This window comes from Macrobrachium nipponense, chromosome 29 (genome assembly GCF_015104395.2).
Source record: "Macrobrachium nipponense isolate FS-2020 chromosome 29, ASM1510439v2, whole genome shotgun sequence".
NCBI lineage: Eukaryota > Metazoa > Arthropoda > Malacostraca > Decapoda > Palaemonidae > Macrobrachium > Macrobrachium nipponense.
In genome coordinates, this window is record NC_061092.1 from 36513385 (window position 1) to 36535884 (window position 22500).

Here is a 22500-nt window from a genome sequence, read left to right on the forward strand (position 1 = left end):
ATTGGATTGCAATATAATATAAAATTTACAAAGCGAACTTTCGTATGATTCATTTTAAATTGCCAAAAGACTTAAAAAACTGAACTATAGCGGAGCGTATAATGAGATTGATTTATTAATTTAAAGTTCATTGGAATAGGTGTATTAAGGGAAACTAGAAAGGGAGACAAAATACATACTAAAATCAAAATTAGCATAGGGACCACTTGACTTATCATTTAAGAAGTAATTCTGAAGTTACCACACCATACTCCTGGTAAAGCATTAAAGATATGCAGAACCACTTTGTGCATGAAATACCATAAAGCAACTACAAATGCACTATAATTGACCTCAAAATCGATTTAAGAGACTTCCAAAGAAGAAAAATAAAATAAAAGGTAGATTTCCATCAATTTCTAAATAACGTCGACGATTGCACAACCTCTGATTGATTAAGGTTGCTTTACTTCAACTCAAGATTTCTTGATAACAAGACCATTTTTGCTTCTATATGAGAACACATACATATCAGTATTATGTTGCTTGTTGCGTGTCAACAATGTATAAATTCAAAGACAATAATGTAGTTATCTAATTTAAAGAACCTAGGAGAATGCCACCCAAACTAAAATTTCAAGAAATAAAAGTCTGATTCCTGTAATATGGGTTTAGAAAAGGGAAAACTCCCTTCTCTGGTCATGAATAATCAAATAACAGGGAAGAGCAGCAGTATCTAGATAATCAATATAATTTCGGAAGAAAAATACACACATCTAATAGCTAACTTGCGCAATAACAGACCGGAACGATAATAATCTAACCGCAAACAAAAAGTTGTAATAGAGTTAGATAGCAATTGAAGAGATGATGTAAAAAAATTCTAGAGACCTCAGAAAAATATCTTTCTGCCACGAACACATTTATGTGTTGGGGCCGAAAAAAAAAATGGACCAACGTTCTATTGCGTCTGGTCTGCGTCATCTAGGTCACTGGGAATAAGCTAAGGTATATTTGTATAACGACATGCAAAGAGAACGCCCTACAGACGATGGAACGTCAGCAAATAGAAAGAAATTTCACAGATGCAGCATTAAGTCAACAAAATTCTCAGAAGCAAAGTCGCATCACGCACACGTGGAATGTTGATAGCTGTCCATGTGCTTGTATACATGCGCTCAGAGTATGTAGGTATATTACGTGCATTAGCTTACACACACTGGAATGTTCAACCGTACAAACAGAACACTAAAAAAACAAGGGGTATGAAAACCACGAGAGAAATAAAACATTATATTGGGGCAATTCATAATGACTATTTTGATAACACTTTTCAGAAAGTTTCCTTTGCGTTGTGTCCGTAATCTTAAAACAATATAGAGAGTATGATAATTAGGTAGGTGATTAGTTTTGAAAAAAAAAAAAAAAAAAAAAAAAATTGAAAATGCAAGCCCAGTACAAAAATTAAATGAGTAAATCTGATTTCAAAGTCATGTGTACGATTTCCTGTTAATTTCTTAAGCTTCTGACTTATTTACCGACTGTGAAGTGAACTTTTCGTACTGTCTATGTTACCTATTACCATAATCGAAGACAGTAGTCTTTCCTGTAACATCAGAGAGAGCGGCTATCATGGACTGCTTTGCTCAGTGCCTCAACTATAAGGTGGAATGAACATCCTTGCAGTTTTATCAAAGCAAGTGTGTCTTGATAACTGTAGCTTTGGTTTCGTCAACATAACCACATTCCTAACCAAATCAACCTAACCTAATCATTCGCCGCATTTGATTTTGATAAATAAATTTTACAGCTACTGCTTCTTTCTTAATTCACTTTCACAGTCGCTACTTACGTTCCACGAACTCGTGATCGGATACCAACAGCAACATTATACCTAATTATAACATTCATACGTAGCCATACTGATTCATTAAATACAACTGGCACTGCAACGACATGAAGAAAACTTCTGGATATTGAAAAGCGACTGGAAGACTCAAGAAAGTAAGAAGTTCTGTAGGGGTACTTAAAGGAAGGATTTTAAGGGTAATTGAAAGGACCTCGGCAATTCCAAAGAGCAAGAATATCATGGGAATATTTTTCATGAGGGTGGCCTTGCCTCCAACGTCACTTTGGGGAATGGAGAAACCACACATTTAGGAATTTAGCAATCATACTGGTAATGGCATAGGAATGTGAAAGTTCTTTAAGGAAAGAAACAATATCTGTAGAGTTTAGTTATTAAGAACAAATGCGTCGAATGAAAGCTACGGATGTATAAAAAAAAAAAAACTGAAAAGAATTAAAGAAAACATAATCTGGCAAATGGTTTTAGAGGTTAGAAGATTGGGACGTGGACGGCATGATGTTCAAATAAGGGAAGATTGGAAGGCACATATAGAGAATTTGCAGTTCTTGGGCGGGATGAAAGTTTGTTCGCGAAACCATTAGAGTTACCTGATAAGTCCACAGCATTTCGTTGACAAAACCCCTATGTCATAGACAACTGGATGGTTCCTTTATAGCTGTATACGTGCACACATGCATATAAAAACACGCACACACACACACACACTATATATATATATATATATATATATATATATATATATATATATATAGTATAGATATAAACACACACACACACATATATATATATATATATATATATATATATATATATATATATATATGTGTGTGTGTGTGTGTGTGCGCGCGTGTTTTTATATGCATGTGTGCACATATACAGCTATAAAGGAACCACCAGTTGTCTATAATATAGTTGTCCTAAGTAAATATCTTCGCTATATACCATCCAGTTTAAATGAAGCCCTGTTATTAATTCTATTAATGCAAAGAAACAGTTGTGTACGTGATAATATATATATATATATATATATATATATATATATATATATATATATATATATATTATCACGTACACAACTGTTCTTTGCATTAATAGAATTAATAACAGGGCTTCATTTAAACTGGATGGTATATAGCGAAGATATTTACTTAGGACAAAGTTGCCAACTTTCTAGGACTGCAACAGCCCCCACCATCTGGCATGCGCAGACATACCACACGATGAGGACTATTAGTCCTAGAAAGCTTGTAACTTTTCCTGAATAAATATCACCGATAGATGCCATCTAGTATACATGAGGTCCTGTTATCAAATAAAACACACACACACACACACACAAATATATATATATATATATATATATATATATATATATATATATATATATATGTAATGTAATTTCTGTGGTTGGGAAAACCAGATATTTTAAAATCATGGAACGGCAGCAAGTGACTATAATCTCGTTCTCATTTTTCATTTGCGATGTCAAACGGAAGAGCGAAATGTGCTGCTTTATCTGCAATTAGTTCTAAATCTTAGTGAATGAATTAAAGACGTCTGCATAATTATTGCCTCCGATGTTATCTAAATAAACAACATGTACGATACACTATATCGATACACTTACAGGTAGGAGCAGGAAAATAGAAAGCTGACACAAGCATACATACGCGCACACTCAAACAATCGCACAAAGGAACACACAAACGTTGTTTTTTATTTGTAATGACAAAAAACTCGATTGATCCCAAGAGGAAAAGAGGCAGCAGGGTGGGGAGTTGTGAACAAGGTGCGGTGAAGAAAATCTATAGACTAAGAGACGGGTGAGCAAAACAATGTTATTATTATTATTATTATTATTATTGGAATTCAAGCTTTCAAAGAATATGGTGTTCATTAGGAAAAAGAGGAGGTAAAGGGAAATATATTTTTTCTGGAGAGAGAGAGAGAGAGAGAGAGAGAGAGAGGAGAGAGAGAGAGAGAGAATCAAGCCTTGTCTGTTCGTGAACTCTGACCCATTCCTCCAGACCTCTTTCCACCTCCGACAATGGTTCATTGCCCGTCTCCCACCCAGCTCGACTATCCCAAGAGCAGCAAATAATGGAAGGGGCATAAAGCTCCCTCTTTCCTCTCGACTCCTCTTCTCCTTCTTCTTTTCTCGCTCGAGCAATTGTGTGTGAGGCATGAGTGCATTTCGCAACCTTAATGCGATAAATGCCTCGTCAAAGTGAATAACAATTGGTTTGGGTTGACTCCTCACAATTTGCCGATTCCGCGCCCTCAAAAAAATCGACTTCTTATTCCTTCGTCGTTTTATCTTCTTTTTTTTCGGTAATTTTTTTCTCTTTCCTTAAATTCTTGTCAACAAGGATGTTTTTCTCCTTTCCACCCTGATCTGGATTCTTTTATAGACAAATGGAACTTAGTTCTCCCTGGCGTTTTAAAATTCACGATTTCAAAAGATTTTTCTTTTCCAGTTTCAATTATGACATCTGTATATTTCCCCAGCATCAATTAATTATCCGAAATCTGTAATTAGCTAACGTTAAACTAATATGACGCTTTTCACGGCGCCATATTTATACTTATATAAACACTCACGTGTGGAACAGCAAGTTAACCACCCACGAATAACGATGATTATTCTAAAATTTGAGATAACTCGCTGTCGTCTATTCACTCATAGATAGACGCATCATCTTATGCCCAAGGGGACCTTGTACTTGCAGCCTACGGTGAACCTGGAAAAAAAATCTATGGTCGACAGCCATAGAGTTTAAGGGGGACTTCGTGCGTGAGCATACATAATACCCGGACCCAAGTAGGGATGTGATCTGACTTCGGAGAAAATTTAGACGATTATCTGGGATTTTCCTGCACAGGAATTAATGGGCTGGACTGAGGCGATGTTGGGATGATGGACTGGACGGAAAAAGTGAGGCATGCTGCATAAGAATGAAGTGATCGTGTTCATTCGATGGGATGTAATAGGCCAGACAGCACATATACCAGAACCACTACGGATAATGAGGTTACACTTGAGTGATGAATTGGATCAGACTTGATTTAGGGGGGAATATTGGAGTATATTTATGCTACTGGAAATACTGCATCAGAATTACGTGATGGCAGAACAAAGGATCAGACCACAATCATGGAGAAGATAAGAAGTGATCTAAGCAAAAGTTGATAATATACATTAACTATATACGGGGCAGGTATTTCTATTTCAGCATTTAAACATGTACAAGAACTTCTCTGACTGATTAATTGTTAGCCTGTAGAATGTAGTTCTTTCGTTTGCAAGAGCTCTCAGTTCGGGAAATCGGAAAATGGATATGTCAAACAGTTTAAATGATGGTGTTACATTCTTTTCGTCAGTGATAGTGGAAGGTTTGTTCACATTCAGAGTGCAGAACTCAGCGTTCAGTGGTTGTTCAGCCCCGCTTGAAGCATGGCTTTTCGGCTACTTTCATTATTTTTCAGGTAAGGTACGTCCGATCGTGGGTGTTACATATATAAAGGCCTGAGTGATGGGTATTACTATACTGAGTTGAAGTGATGGGGAATAATGGGTTAGGCTTGACTTGCGTGGAATATTTGATAAAACTTAAGTGTTTGGATTACTGGATTAAACTTCAAGGAAGGGACAACGGGCGAGACCTAAACTGATAGGGAATAACAGATTGAACTCAAGAGATGGGGATACTTGATTTCTTAATTGATGGGAATACTGGATAAAACTGAAGTGATGAGGAATAACGATTTGCACCAATACGTTGCGGGACTTCTTGGTTGGGCTCATGCGATAATGTAATAAATGTTATAAATAAAGGGGAAGCGATAGGATAAAATGGATTATGTCATGATTAAATACGTTTGAGAAAGACCAATTGGAAAAAGAGAAAACTTATGAATGTTGCATGAAAAAATAGAGAATTCCAATCTGAATTGTGGAGACAACTCATATCAATGATCATGATATTTCAATGTAGTACTATGCTGGACGAAAAGGATACCTAATGATAGTTCGTAAAGATAAAAGCAACAAGTACTTTGGAAACATGATTATGAATAAGAGTACGGATGGGTTGTGTCTGGAATTATGAGGCTAACTGTTAAAACTCTTGTTCTTCATGTAAGAGTTAATAAATCAACATCCACGAAAGTTTCCAGCCCTGGGAAAGCATCTTATTTGGGGTGAGAGTTGACTACCACGATGATGAAGAGGATAATACGGTAACGTTATTAAGATCAATGCTAACTGTTAGAATAAAGTGATTGGTCATATTGCTTAATAAAATGATAATAGCCCTTTTATTATAATGTCAACTGACAAGCCTAACTTATAATAATGATAATAATAATGAATCCTGATAGTATTCATCAAACCCATTATTCTAAATTTAAGTAAAACAATTAAGTCAAATTTCTCACGGAAAGAAATGGAATTCTACCCCCAAGAGCAACAAAACAAAACGAAAAGTATCCGAGGAGAAAAACAAACACTGGCAACCCCAGGTAAATTCCCCCGCGTACGAGAGTATTTTTTATATAAGACACTCATCTCGGTTGTATAATCCTTGATTTAAATTTTGACGCTCGCCATCCATATACTTCAATATTCATTGAGCATACTTGTTCAAGAGGCGCCGTGTTGACTGACCCAGTCAGTGTGTGTACTCACTCATTACATTAAGTTTTAGAATCTGGCATTTATTTTTCCTCGGCTCTCGGAAGCAAGGAAGGATTTCAACTATATTGTACAAAAGCCTTCGGCCTTTGTGTGCCGAGATCCGTCCCACGTAGTACCATTCCATTCCCCCCTCCCCCCTCCTCCTCCTCCTCCTCAAGCCCCTCGTCCTCCCCAACAGCCTTCCCCCCCCCCCCCCCCCCCCCCCCCCCCCCCCCCCCCCCCCCCCCCACCCCATACCCCCCCCCCCCCCCACCCCTACAACATCGTCGTCACCCCGCTTTAAAATTCACATCATGCGTTCAGATGAGGTTGACAGGCACTTAATTGTAAATCCATTTTCTGAAGATACATAACAATAATATTCCAGTAACATTGATTAATGGTATACTCCTAGACATTTTTTTATTTCTTAGGATTAGTGTTATCTACAGTACGCTTGTTGCTCAGTGTGTATAATGTTGATTATTTTAATTGATTCGCGTACTTTACATTAGAAGTAATATTTACAAACTAATGTTAACATACACACACACCCTTGTATATATATATATATGTGTGTGTGTGTGTGTGTGCGCTCGCGTGTGTGTGTGTGTATCGTACACACATATTAATGTTATATGTATGTATATATATATATATATATATATATATATATATATATATATATATATATATATATATATATATATCTGTGTGTGTGTATGTATAGACAGATAGTGATTATGAGTAGTAGCAGTATACTATTAGCAATAGTATCCTTGACACTTAAAATAACTAAAACGACATTGAACTTTTTTGGGAACAGGACGATAACGATGATGAAAGACTTGCAAAGTGGTGTCTTGAACGGCAGCAATTGTAGTGGTCGTAGTAATAGTAATTAAGAGAGAGAGAGAGAGAGAGAGAGAGAGAGAGAGAGAGAGAGAGAGAGAGAGAGAGAGAGAGAGCAACCCTGAAGGTGAACGCTGAAAATGAATAGCGTCGCACCCTTCTTAAAGAATATGCCACGTGTCACTACAGATTTGATATGGACTTGAATACGGAATACGACTGGAATCAGAATCTCAACAACAACCGATTCACAAGCCTCGTGGAACCAAAAAAGAAAATAAAAGATTGTTTTTTGAGATATTTCTTAGGATACAGCCCGTGTGTCACAAGTATCCATTCACAGTACACACTGTGAAATCTCCAATGTGCAGCGACTTGCGAATATGGATCTCAACAAAATTAAGAAAAACAGCAGTAATAAATTTGACCTACATCCCTGACTGGTTTTCAGGTAAGAAGAAAAAGAGTAAAACAAACCTCAAATGAAATTATGAATGGAAGTATACTACTTTATTTATTCACGAATGTGTGTTGATCTTCCTTATTAAGGTTGAGGGGTAGGCATTTATTGTTGTTCAAACAAATATCTCGTCCTTAAATATAACGTCGTATTTGAGTTATAAAGGAGCTGTTTCCTCTCGTAACCGGAAGGGTTTTAAGGGAATGTGTCTTTTCTCATTAACCTTTGTTGCTTTTTGACAAAAGAGGGTTGTAGTACGTGCTTCCTTTTCGTATTCTACAAATAATGAAAAATATGGAGAGCTAACTTAACTGTAAAAAAAGCATATTTATAAATCCAAAGAAGGAAAACATGTGTATAAGTGAATATGACATTAATGATCTACCTACTTGTGTTTAATTTACACGTAAATAAATATATGACGAACTAACTCAGCAGCAAGAAAATCATATTCATAAGTGTAAAGAATGAAAAAATTTGTACAACAAGAATCGAATCTGATATTATTTCGCTACTATTCACACATTGTCTGATAAATCTGGCCACCTAAATATTGGTAGTCTAAGAGACAACAGCACTAATAATTACAACGATGCCAATGAGTGGGACAAAAACAAACACAATGCGTTCACATGCGCTAAAACGTGCTTTATTGCATTAGGAGACTTAACAAGGTCGACATCGGGTAAAGCTGTCAAGTTTATTGCTCTGGGAACATACTTCCTTCCAAAGTAACTATGACCCGAAAGTTAATTGCTAATTGAGTGCAGGAGGACTGAAACACTTAGGAATAAGCACATTCTTTTGGTTCTAGGATGATCGTCAGTATTAATCATTCTTCTAGTATCTTATCACTAAACTTCCGAAAACAATTGGAGATTTTATTGCAAACGTTCACTTGCAAAATTTATTTTAGAATTATTTACGCCTTTTCATTTATTCCAAACCGTTCCTATAGTATCCGGCGTTCACAGATAATGTTTAGAGGCGATATTAAACTAATTTACATCCAACAATACAGGACGGGAATAAAACTGGATGCATTACACAAGTTTTGATAAATATTAGGCTTTATTTTAATAAAGACTGGTGGCTACGCTCACTTTATGCTATACGAATCGAGGGATGCTTCCAGCTACACAATTGCTATAATGGCTGCATTAGCCAAAACAGATTGCAAACATTAATTTATTAATCTCACCGAAGACGTCTATTTAACCACTTTGGATGATTGCATAATAAAAATTTAGCCAATTAAGTATCACATTAATGTATAATATTACAATAACCATACGGAATCAAGTTAGTTAATTCTAAAGCGATTTTCAAAATAAACATAAGAAAACTCGTAGCACCAAGTGGCTAGTTTCTTAAATGTAGGCTTATTTATAGTCAATTTCCATCATCACTCTGTTTTCGGTTAATGCATGTTAACACTGAGTAAATCTATTCATTTATTTTTTTTTACTTTTCACTAAGACCCCAATGCTTCATGTATCGCTCATTAACATGAAAATATATCGAAAAGGATCACCTATAAAAGTAAAATGGAATTAAACCATCATTTGACAAACTGTCCTGTCTACAACTCTGATCTTGCAAGTATATTTCTATGCGCTCTCTCTCTCTCTCTCTCTCTCTCTCTCTCTCTCTCTCTCTCTCTCTCTTCTCAGTCTTCTCCTCGTCTTTCTTCATCGTCTCTAACTTAGAGGCGTGGTGATTTACAATCAGCTAAAAAACATAAAGATTATTCCGTTAAAAGATAGTAACCTCGTCTTTACCTTTTCGAATGTTGCTTCTTTCACGCTTCAAACTTCGCTATTGTGGTACCAATCTTTAATAACAACATCTTCTTTCACAACTTGTCAAAATATAAAAGTGCTAAACTTGTCAAATAAATGTTTTTCCCAAGTTGATGATGATTGAGAAAATGGTATTTCGAAGATGTTGTCAAATCTACTCTCTCTCTCTCCTCCTCTTCCCCCATCTCACATCTCTCTCTCTCCTATCACTGCGCTACTGACTGGTATTTACAATCAGCTAAAAAAACATAAATTTTCCGTTAAAAGATAGTAACCTCTCCTTTACCCTTTCCAAATGTTGCTTCTATCACTTTCTTCAAACTTCTATTGTGTACCAATCTACAAAACATCCTTCTTTCACAACCTTTCAAATATATACTTGGTCACAATCAATGTTTTTCAAATTGAATGATGATCAGGATGGTATTCCAGAAGAATGTTGTCAAATCTTACTTTCTACCTATTTTCTTGTGAAACGCAATAACAAAATTCTATTCTCTATAACATTCGAGATCATATCGTAAGTTTATAAGGATTAGCATAAATGAGGTTACGTCTACAGGCAACAGGCGGCATACGCTCTCATAGATTCACAAGTACTTTTCTTAATAGAAAATGCTGTAAAAATGTATAGGCCTTGACCAATTTCGTCTGGACTACTGTGCCAAAATGTAGACTAATCAGCCATTCTCTGTTCCACTAAAAACTAAATGAAATAGAACCTAAAAATAAAAGCCATTGCTTTTCAGTAACAGGTTGACTACACATAGCCTCTATCTGCGGCTCTTTGAAGGCCCCATTGTCCAAATAACAGTTTGGAGAAAAATCTAATAACAACTTCCCAATTTGTCATCTCTCCCCAGCCGAATTAAAAGATGAAAATGTAAAATATCTTCAGGAGCTTATGGAGCACTTCCTCAAGACCAAGTTGTTTAGATACAACTTCCACAAACTGGAATTTACGAAAGCCTTCTCTCTTTTCTTGAGTTTCACGGTTTATGCATTTCTTGCGCTAAGTTTTATTTCATTCAGTAACTTATGGACTTATGGAGTTCCTTTAACTCTTTTTACAATTGGTACTTTTTCTTAATTAATCAGCGCATGTTGCTACAAAATTTTCTGTTGTCTGCTTCAGGATACATAACTCAGCACCCGAAGTCAAACATTTCGTTAGATATTAATTTCAAAACTGTGTAATGATTTTTGTGGCAGTGGTATGACGCTACATATACCTTATACCCATATCTTTATTAATTTTTACTGAATTATGCAGAATATATTTACGTACTAAAGTTAGACTAAAGTTCATATGAAATGAAATAAACGAAGCAATTCTTCTTACAAATTACCATAAAAAACTTCCAATAAGAGAGAGAGAAAGAGACAGACAGGTAGAGAGAGAAAGAGAGAAAAAGAGAGAAAAATCTGAACTCTAATAACCAGACTTCTTGGGATAAGTTTCCCTCTCAAAACTTCCAGTCAAACTTCTAGTCTTCATGACTCCTTCTCATCCTGAGACTTTTGCCTTCGTAATCTCATTACATGGAGACTTTGAAGTTAAAAGAGTACTTCACTTGAATCATTCCCCATTCGAGACTATGCTTTCACGACTCGTGCTTTCCAGAACTTATGAGTTCCAGGATTCATTTGCTGATTTATACGTAGTTACGGCATCTTAATCTAAATTGGTCTTAAACATGTCCGCTAAGTATATGGCAATTTCCGATGGATTTTTAAGAATGAAATTTGTCATAAGTATTATATGCTGTTTGTGAAACTGTTAAACAGTCACTCAATTCATCTAAGGTTTTACGACGTTATTGAAGAAGTTTCTCGTGCACGTGTCAAAATGTATAGTTTACAAAATTAGTCTCGCCACTGTTTAAGCTTAATCTTTGTAACCAGTGATATTAGGCTACTACAGGCTGTAAAGTGGAAGCTTAAATGTGATTAGGTTTTGTTGCAGACGGTCTAAAAACAGTGTCATGATATGCATGTCACATCCTCGTTATGATCATATGTCATTAATGACGGTACTTTCTTGCACTATATTAAAGTAGTTTTAGAAAACCTATTTAACCTATATAACCTACATATACCAAATAGAATGCTACACTTTTATATGAATATACTCGTGTACTTCTTTTTACTGATATCTTATTAAAATATATGTAATGAATATATTTGAAAATCTCTCTCTCTCTTACTCTCTCTGTGTCTCTTCTTCGTCTTCTTTGCCACCGTTATCCCTGCATTAAGGGGTCGGTTGCCTGATGCGCCTTCTCCACTGCCTTCTATCAAAGGTAGTGCTCCCTTCTATTAAGGGCATCATCCTCCACAAAACCTCTTCTCTCCATATCTTCCTACACTTTATCTCGCCATCTAATTCTCTGTCTCCCTCTCGATCTTATTCCTCTAACAGGTTCCTCCCAAGCCCTCTTCACTCGCTCCTCGTCATCCATCCTCAACACATTCCCATACCACCTCAATCGACTCTCTTATCACCTCTGTAATCTTTACTGAGCCTGCCCTTCTTATTTCCCCATTTTCCAATCAAGCAGAAATATTCCCATAATCCACCTCAGCATTCTCACCTCTGTTCTCTCAAGCTTTATTTCCTCTTTTCTTCTTAGAACCCATGTTTCTGCCACATACATTAACACATTAACACTATGTTATAGATCTTGATTTTTAGCTTGTATGGCATTTTCTTATCACATACTACTCCAGCTTCCTCTCTCCCCTTTACCCATGCAGCTTTTATCCTACTGTTAACTTCAGTCTCACATCCTCCCTCTTGGCTTAAAGTAGATCCTAAGTATTTAAACTTTTCTGCCTGTTTTATAATCGAGCCACTTCTTTCTTGTAATACTATTCTGTCTCTATCTTCCCTACTGCTCAGCAAAACCTCTGTTTTATTTACATTCACCTTTAAGCCACCCCTCTCTAAAGACTCCTGCCACTCTCCAACCCTTCTCTGTAGGTCCTCCTCATTTTCAGCAGTAACCACCAGATCATCGGCGTACAACAACTCCCACCACTCTTCATCCCTAATCTACTCATTAACACATCCATGACCAGCACAAACAAAAATGGGCTTAAAGTTTCCCTCTAGCCTCTTTTCCTGTAGCTGTCTTACTATGAAGATGGCGTCCGCCGTCCCTCTCCTCATGAATCCATACTGCTGTTTCCCCATCTTTACAATCTCTCTTAATTTTTCATCCAGTATTCTCTAAAACTTGCAATCCATGCTCTGTATGTACTATTTTAGAATACAGAATTTACCAATAAATAGAACCATGGACTACAGAATCTGACCATACATACCGTAAATTCAAAATAAATATATAGATAATTAAATAAACCAGAAAAAAATTTACAGAAATTCATCCTCACATGGGGTAATTGTCATTGGAAATTCGGAAATAACATTCCAGTCATTAGAGAAAAAAACACGTACAGATATTCTTTTCTCTGCTTGAAAGGAACCTGACTGTATAGAGCGCGAATTCTCTGTCTATGTATGTATGCATATATATGTATATATATGATATATGGGTTATTAAGGTTGATGAATATTAGTATAATATATATATCATGTTATAGTATATATATTATAACACATACGCTAACATGTATCTATCAGTATATACGGATATTTCCACATAAAAATGGAGCATATAAACAAGAGAAAAGGCCGTAAAATAATGGTATTAAGCCCCATAAACAGAAATTATGTGTCAATTAGCGTCAGTTAAGAAAACTGACCAGCCTCTCGAATCCAATATTATGTAACCTCATGTTCCTCGATGGGTTTTCTCTGGAGAAAGAACTCCAGCAATATCATTTGAACATGCCTCAAACGGTTCGAGACCAAAAAAGAAGTAGAAGAAAAAAGTTATAAACACAACATTACTCATGACATGTTAAAGCATTTACATATGACATAAAAGATGCTAGATAATTGTAATTTAGAATTAAAATATATTACATTTTTACATGTAAAGGAATTGATTTAAAGTAAGAAAAGGAAACCGAATCAATGAAATAAATACCGTTTCTGGCCTGGGAAAATATTAAGGGAGAGAGAGAGAGAGAGAGAGAGAGAGAGAGAGAGAGAGAGAGAGAGAGAGAGAGACTGGCTGATAGAAATTAGCGAACTTCGCATTAACTGACGCGAATGAAGAAGAAGAATCGGAGAAAGCACAGAGGGACGTGAATAACAAGGCGGAAAATCGGAGATGAAAAAAAAAAAGAAAAATAAGAAGGGGTGGGGTGGCCAGCGGGAAGAGGAGGATAAAGCACCGAATACGCAAAATAAAGGAAAACCGCGAAAACTTCGTAAAGGCATATGGGTGAAGGGCAATATATTTTTTTAATAAAGGAAACAATAAAAAAATTAACAGAAACTGTAAATAAGACAGAAGTGACGCACGAGAAAAGGGAGGAGAAACAGAAAATAAAGGAGAGGGCGTATGAAGAAACACGTGAAGACGGTCAACCGAGGACAAAGCGAAAAGGGGGAGAAAGAATGACGGAAGAGAAAGGCGAATCCGAATATAAGAGAGCCATTCGTTATCGTCTTCCGATAGGAGGAAGAGAATCAATTTCGTCGGAATTTGCAACGGAAGTGTAATTTCCGTTCAAAAGAAAAACCGTCGGGATCAGCAAATCCTTAATGCCGATCAAGGAGGAGGAAGATTCTTCTCTTCCTCTGGGCGATATCCTATTAAACGAAAACCTCTTACTCCTACACCTTCCTTCCTTCCTCCTCGGCATCGAGGGTGACACCCCCCTAGGTAAATTGTTGGGGGAGGTGGGTGAGTGCCTTCCGAGGGGGAGTTCCCCTAAACGCAACGTCTTGAGGCTGTGGGGTCGGGGGAGGAGGAGGAAGAGAAGGAGGAGGAGAAGGAGAAGGCCCCAGAACGCAACGTCTTGTTAAACAGCACAGATCTCGATTCTAATCCCCCGGAGATTAAGTGGCATTAAACTATGATAATAACTTTAATCTAAAGCTTTTAGTCGTTATCTTGTTCCCTTGCATCTCTGGTTCGTAATCTCCTTGAGTGGTCCGGCGTAGGATTTAAGTCCATAGTGTCCTTATTTTCTCCTTATCTCTGTGCTATGTTTCCATCTCTCTTTTTATGATTTACTTGACTTGAGTCAAGAAGCAGGTTTTAGAGAATGTATTTTTTTTATTATGCACGTGAAAATATTTTTGGATTTAATACCCAAACCAAATTAATCTTCTGAGGTAGGACAAAGATCAAATGACAGTTCCTTGTTGCTTTTTACAGAAAGGTTATGGTGGAATAGATCCACATAAAAAATAGATAAATAAAAAAAGCGAATAAAAGATAGATAGAAAGATGAAGAAACAAAATAAGAGCTAACGTTAGAAAGACAAAAAATCACAGGTACGGAAAAGCAACCAAAGAAAGTAGGTGGGAACATGCAGACAGACCAATAACGATTTGGTCTCGGGTTTACCAGATTGTCATCTTGAACTCACCGTGACCTTATCAAGGGTGAAAGGTGTAAGGTTCGGGTCGAATAACAACGTCTTTGGATCCACGTTGATGGGAGACTGTCTCCTGCCGTCGCGACACATGCCCCAGGCGGGATTGATCACGCCCCAGAATCGAGGCCCGGATATCCCGTCGTAAGTCCACCACTGGCTCCAATCGATACCCGGGGGGCTGCTCGATGTGCCACCTATGGGAATAATGAGAGAAGGAGGTTGTTAGCGTCATCGATTAGTTTTGCTATTAACAGTAGCATTTAATTGGTGCTCATATTTTTTAACAATTCCATTATCTCTTGCTAAGTGTACGTTATTACTGCAGATGGTAACATTTGTATTGCTAATCACTATTATCTGGAATATAGGTTTTATTGCAACTGTACTGTAGAATCTACATTTATCACTATAAAGCTGTATTATCTGCAATTTGAATATTATTCCTGTACAGCGGATAATAATGTTTGCACTACTATCTTCAGTCCACGTGCTCTCACCATAGTGAAAGGCAGTAAAAATGTTACCTTCAGTACTGTGATAATGGTCTCATCTCAACTATAACAACTGCTGAAGTGACTTCGAAATAGTCTCTCCTGTTTCAATGAATGACCCTCCAGCTATCAATCAAAATGGTAAGTGCAAGTTATCGTAAACATATTACAGTAGTATGTGCTAACTGATAAAAAAAAAAAGAACAACTGCAGTTATCATAACGATGGTAATACTGATTCCAGTAGATATCGAGAGATTCATTAGATTAAATCTGTAGACATTTCATATTCATAGTACCTCATCTCAACAGTGAATCCAGTGAGTAATTGGCATATAGTGCAACAATTAGAGGCATTGGTGAGAAATCTTCAATAAAACAGTGCGAGATAATGAACAACTGTTATTACATCATTCATTGCAAAGTAGATGTTACAAACCTGCGTACTAAATATTAATACCCAGAAGCAAAAGTTACCAAAAGCAAGGATAATAAAAATAAATGTTGCCAAAAAGTAACATGCATAAAGAATTTCACCTGTATTATAAACAAATAAAAATTGATATACGTAACTGAAGTTGATTATCTAAGTCACCAATAAGAAAATCATCATAAATAAAATACAACTGCAAATAGTATATGATTGGTCAAAATGTCATTCACAATTAGTGGTTATGAAAAATTATTCTGAAAAATCTGAATTAATGAAGACCAAATACAACGTCCCCTGTTGCCAATACGGTTATGAAAATTATATTTCATGGGAATGTTTAAGCATTACGCATTTAATGTGGCTGAGCCATAATGTTAGTTTCAATTGCAGTTATCTAATTTCAATTAGATAACTGCAATTTCAAAAAGGCATAGTATACCCAGTTTTACGCTTGCTCAATACGTAAATTCGGAGCACTTTATACGTGACATTAAATTGATACATTTTCCTAACAGAAATAGCAAATAAAGAAAAGGTAAAACAAAATTTGTAAAATTCATGAGAAGCAAGAAAAGGAAAAATATTAGAAATTAAGTAGAAACAATTGGAAAGTCATGACGATCTATACAAAGTAAATACCCCAGATGCCGGAAATTACTGATAAAAAAACATTAACAACTATATAATTAAAATCAGGGAAAACAAACTTTAAATAAGTACCTCCGTGAATGCAATGCAGACAACAGTAAACATTCTCATTCATTGCACAAGAGGGCTCCTTAAACTCCGCCCATAATCCCCCACCGTAAACAGCGGTGCATTCTAAGAATAATATGTTCTTTGCAAGGATATTAAATTGTGCAAACTTGTGGTCACATTGCGCTGGACAGATAATAACACTAAGGAGATGAAATCTTGAAAACCACATTTATACATCAATATAACAGTGAGATGCATGCTATCACTTTTATAGTTGATATATTAAGTTCATGGTAGTTATAAATATAAAGCATATTAGTGTGGTACATGTGTATGTATGTACGTATATAATATACAGATATATAATATATATATATATATATAAGTATATATATATATATATTAATATGCATGTATATCCATAATTATTATAATTACCATAAATAAATTATTTTTTTATATATTATATATATACTATATATATATATATATATATATATATATATATATATAATATATATATATGTGTGTGTGTGTGTGTGTGTGTGTGTGTGTATATAACAAGGAAGCCGTCGCTGAACAGCAACCGATTTACTTGGAATTAATTTCGGTAATATGACTACATCTTTAGTTAGCTCACTGAAAACAATTTCCTTTCGTACTGTTAGGTGTGCATTAATCTGGTACCCCTTTTCCCTTTCCTTTCTCTTTAAAAATAAAGTCTAAACAAAAATGGCCATTGCTACATTTTTTTTTTATCACATTTAACTTCATTTGGCATTGTTTTTATACGGTCATTTAAGGGATACGAATTTAAGGGATACAAAATACTGTTTTTAGCGCTCTTATATATACCATCCTGCTGGTTTCCATTATCTATTTAATTTTCTCAATGTTCTCATTTGCACTACAATTTAGCAGATGGCTGAGAGAGGAAAATTCTTTCAATAACACTCTAGATAAAACAACACACACACATACACAATACACACACACATACATACACACACACACACACATCATACATACACACACACAACCCAACAACAAAATTCATATATATATTATATAATAATATAATAATATATACATATATATATATATATATATATATATATATATATATATATATATATCATATGTATGTATAAATACGTGTGTGATATTCATGAAGTTCATCTAGAGTTTTACCTTTCGAACGAAAAGAGTCAAACTACAAGTGACAATCTATTTCAATTGGCTTTATAGAAAATGAACCATAGATCCTACTGTCGACGCTCTAAAAAAAGAGCGGATTGCTGCATGAAGTTTATTAAAAAAAAAAAAAAAAGTAGTAAAATGAAAGGTCAACGGATGCACTGTTGTATTTCATGCTTTCAAAAACTGTTCAAAAAAGGACTTGTAATATTGCCGAGAGTAAATTTGCTGGAGTCAAGCGCTTCATAGGTTTAGAAAAAAACTTTCGACATGAATTGTTAGTGCAATTCTTTTCCCTTGAGTGGGTTTAGATCTAACTCGATTTGTATAACTTAACAAGTGTCCTGGATTCAATTCCAATTAAAATACATCGTATGGATTCTTTACAGATTCAGTAAAAATTAGAAAAACGCTTTGTTCGTCGCTACGATCAGATAAAACAAAATGTATTTATGCTGTGTTCGACGTATCCCAGAATTATTATTTTGTTCATTATACAAGAAACTCAATGGCAATCCTCGAATTATCTTTCAGCATCAACAGATATTAACATTTGTTATCAATAAAAACTATCTTTATTTATACAGTGGGTGTTTTGGTGGATACAAAAGCATTTGTTTTTCATCATTTCGTATTTAACCCAGTTAAATCAATTCTTCCGTTTCATTGGCAACATTTCCTTGACCTCTTTGCATTTATGAGTGAGCTTTGACCTCCCGTTGGGGATTTTTTTTCTTCTAACTCTTTTCCTCACTTACAAGAAACTTTGTTATCACAATGGCTTCATTTCTTCATCGTGCTTCTCTCCTAGATTATTGTCACCTCCACAGTCTTTCCTGCAGTCATTCCGCCTTTGTTTTCTTCGGTTCTTCTGGTTCTCGACTATGATCGTTATTCATGTTTCCTGCAATTCTTCATTTTCCAGTCTAATTCTCCTCTCCCTTCTCATTCACTTCCAGAAATTATGCGCTTTACATTTCCGTTCAAACAACGCAATCTCCGTTTACAGCATCTGTTATTTTCAGTTATTTTCTTTCAACTTTTTTCTCATCATCTTACAAGAATCCTGCAATGCCCCTTTTTCTCCTCCATGGTTCAGTCTCCTTCAGCAGCCTCCCCTCTCAGGCTACAACCCAGACGCCCTCCTGCCTCTTTGAAGGTTCCTCTTTCGCAAATTCTTCCTTCCTTTCGCCATTCCTCTTTCTTTGTCTCCGGCCCCCTCCTCCCACTCGAGCTCCAATGCAGACCCCCTCCAGTATCCCTCAAGAGTCTTCCATCCCAAAATCGTCAACCCTAATTGATGCCCAAAGCATCATCTACGAAATTCTTCTCCAAGCGATCATCAGTCAGATTCCAAGAGTACTTTAACTTCATAATGCGGCCGGTCCAGCGATTCTCGAGCACTGATCTGAAAAGGGGGTTTCTTAATTTATGTAATCTGTTTATCGTGGCTCAAAATTATTATGAGACTGCTGTATTTTCATTATACGTGTTCATTATTATTATTATTATTATTATTATTATTATTATTATTATTATTAAAAATTACTCATGGAGGCATGAGTCTTGAAATGGAGAAACAATTCTACACTTGAGTATGGGTACAAACATGTTGAGAAATAAATCTATACAGACTTATTTTTCAATAATATTTGTGCCCATACATAACTATGGATCTCCTTCTCCATTATTATTGTTATATTATTATTATTAGTAGTAGCAGCAGCAGCAGCAGTAGTAGTAATGCTCATTATTACCTCCTTACCCCCTGAACTGCTTCTGCGTCCACAATTAGAGAAGCAGAATTGTTGCTGGTTCTTTCATTCGTCTCCTTTAACGTCGCATCGCTACTCATATTTTTCAATTTCCCTTTAGACTTTCGGCGAAAGGCCCGGGGCGAAATTCTTTTCCGAGCGTTTGTTTTCCGTCATAAAGGCTACGACCATGCGGCCATCTGTCAAAAATGTTTAATTAAAATCTAAAGGCACATCGCCAAAATACGTTGGTAAAATAATTGCTCTATCTTATACTCAGCAAGTCTTCAGATTCAAATAGTTTTTAATGTTGGCATTGGTACTATAATAGTTTTAAAAGTATAATCTATTAATATGCATTTTTGGTATGTATGGTTTAAAAGTATAATCTATTAATATGCATTTTTGGTATGTATGTTTAAAATCAGCGCTAATACATTTTTATACTGTTGCGCAGTAATGCAGTGTTTGGTGGTCCAGAAAAAAAGGTCGTGAGTATAGCAATCTTATTTCCAAAGACTTAGGAAATACAACTAATACCATTCGTAAACCTGAATCGCTGATCGATTTATATCCAAGCAGCATATTTAAACAGAATCCTTTAATTGAAGTTTAGATTTAGGGTTTGTAGAAGTAGGAGACTAGTTTGAGTTACATAGTACCCGTAGAATGTTTGAAAAATAAATGGAATTATTACAATTCTGTGCAGACATAATGAAAGAAGATCCCAGTCGAAACGATTCAAACCACCTACGTACAGTGGATTTCAGTTCTCTTCATGGTGAAAGGAATTTTGGCAGCTTCCTGGATATTGTTTGTCGTCCAAGCACTTGCACATTACACAGTTTGTATCATAAGACGTCGGGTAAGTGGCAACTTCAAGCATTAAGTTCAAATCTTATGTATATTCTACCGCAGAGTAATACACAATACCATTCCAACAACCATGGTAAAATCCATTTAGACTTGGTTACGCTATAGTCATTTTTACTGTCAGGCAAAAGTAATGTTTTATAATTAACTGTACCAGGACGATAAATCATCAGAAAAGACACGCATTTGGAATTCAATTCGCATCTAGGTTTAAGCATGACATTTAGACCTGATTCATGAAAACTAAAACATACACAAGCAGATGGTGTGAGAGCTATGTCAAAACAATTATAACTATTTCGTTCTCAGGTGAACAAGGCTTTCCAGATTCACTGGGGATAAAGTCATTCAACACCTAAGACTCCAAGTGTTGTGAAATAACCCAGAATCCAAGAGGAGATAACCTCATTCGAGATTCAAGTCAGTAAAATCATCTGGGATTTTACTTGGTGTGAAGTTCTTAAGAAGTCAGATTAGGTCAAAGATCTTTACTCAGATGGAGACTGAAGTAAGCACACATTAGAATCTGAAAATTAATCTTTAGGTTTTGCTTTGCAAGCAAAACAATTTAATGTTATGGCTTCACGTCTATTTCATTCTATTTTAAATACATTTAGTCCATTACTTCAATTTTCTTGTTATAAGCTACGGTGCATCAATATACTGCGACCGAAAATAACAAGCCAAGCTCCACAATTTTGTATAGGAGCAAAAACTATAATGTGAACAATAAAAGATGAAAAATTATTAAAAATGTTGGTTTTCGACCGTTTATACGACAGTCCTCTTCAGCCAGCTGTTTAAAAAAATATTCATATCCGAAGAAGACCGTCTTGCAAACGGTCGAAATCTTCCATGTCTGGTAATTGTTTTTACTTGTTTCAAAATACGGTTTTTGCTCATATACATAAATGAGCACTTTCACCTTTTATTGTTATTGCCAAGGACAGCAAGTCTTTCTTAGATCAAGTGTCGATTCGGCGCATTTATAGGATATTTAGAAAAACAATTCAAGCTATCAGAGACATCTTTTCATATTCAGGGTTTTTTTTTTCTTTTTTTTTTTTTTCTTTTTTTTCTTTTACATTCTCGGCAAAGTGGAAAAAAACAAAGCCGTTTTTCATCCTCGAAACAGATTCAGCACTACATCCAATTTTAGTATTTTGAATTTCTACACTTAAACGAAAGCGTTTTCATTTTCTAAATTATAAATGGCTTTTCATACACATTTTTCCGTTACTAATTTCGCATTCTTCATAAAAGCAGAGGATAATGGATGAATGCACGAGGTTCTGTGAGGATATTAACGAAACTTTGCAACTACTTGATATAGAAAAGAAGATACATTTACATACACATGTACAGTAAGTTCCAGAAGTGAAGCGACAAGTCTCATTATTGATCGTACTTCTTTAGAAACTCGTGGGGTTGCCAGTTAGTATATTTTATTCCAATTATTGTCATCCTCTTTATCTGATAGTACATATCAGTGATTAACTGTATAAGCACAGAAAGTATTTCCCCAGTAAATGATCAATGTTAGTTCAATAATTGTTTATTAAAAGAAAAAAAAAATAATTTCTCTATAGAAACATCGGCGGCTCTCAATGTGTGATAGCAAGTGTTCACCATTCAGTGGCAGCAAGAACCGAGTGCATAAGCATTGGCCTAATATGATTTGTAAATTAACTTTCGACTTTTATAGCGTTATATCGAAAGTTATTATGATTTCTTTTTATGAAGCACAGAGATGTTTAGCATCTGATTAAATGAAATATAAAAAGACACAAGTTAGTGTTAAAAAAAAAAAAAAAAAAAAATCCAAGTTATATGCGCGTTTAGCATTGGCTACATGGTTAGGCCTATTTAAAGAATCAAGGAAATATATTTTCCAG

At 35.5% G+C, this 22500-nt stretch overlaps 1 protein-coding gene across 3 annotated transcripts in view; it reads right to left on the minus strand.

Moving 5' to 3' along the window:
- Window positions 1-22500, minus strand: part of LOC135206242 (carbonic anhydrase-related protein 10-like) — a 646502-nt gene that overhangs the window by 196623 nt on the left and 427379 nt on the right. For all 3 annotated transcript variants that reach the window (XM_064237623.1, XM_064237621.1, XM_064237622.1), the window contains one exon: window positions 15151-15353. In XM_064237623.1, the coding sequence (XP_064093693.1) occupies window positions 15151-15353 (203 nt within the window). The remainder of the gene's footprint in view (window positions 1-15150; window positions 15354-22500) is intronic.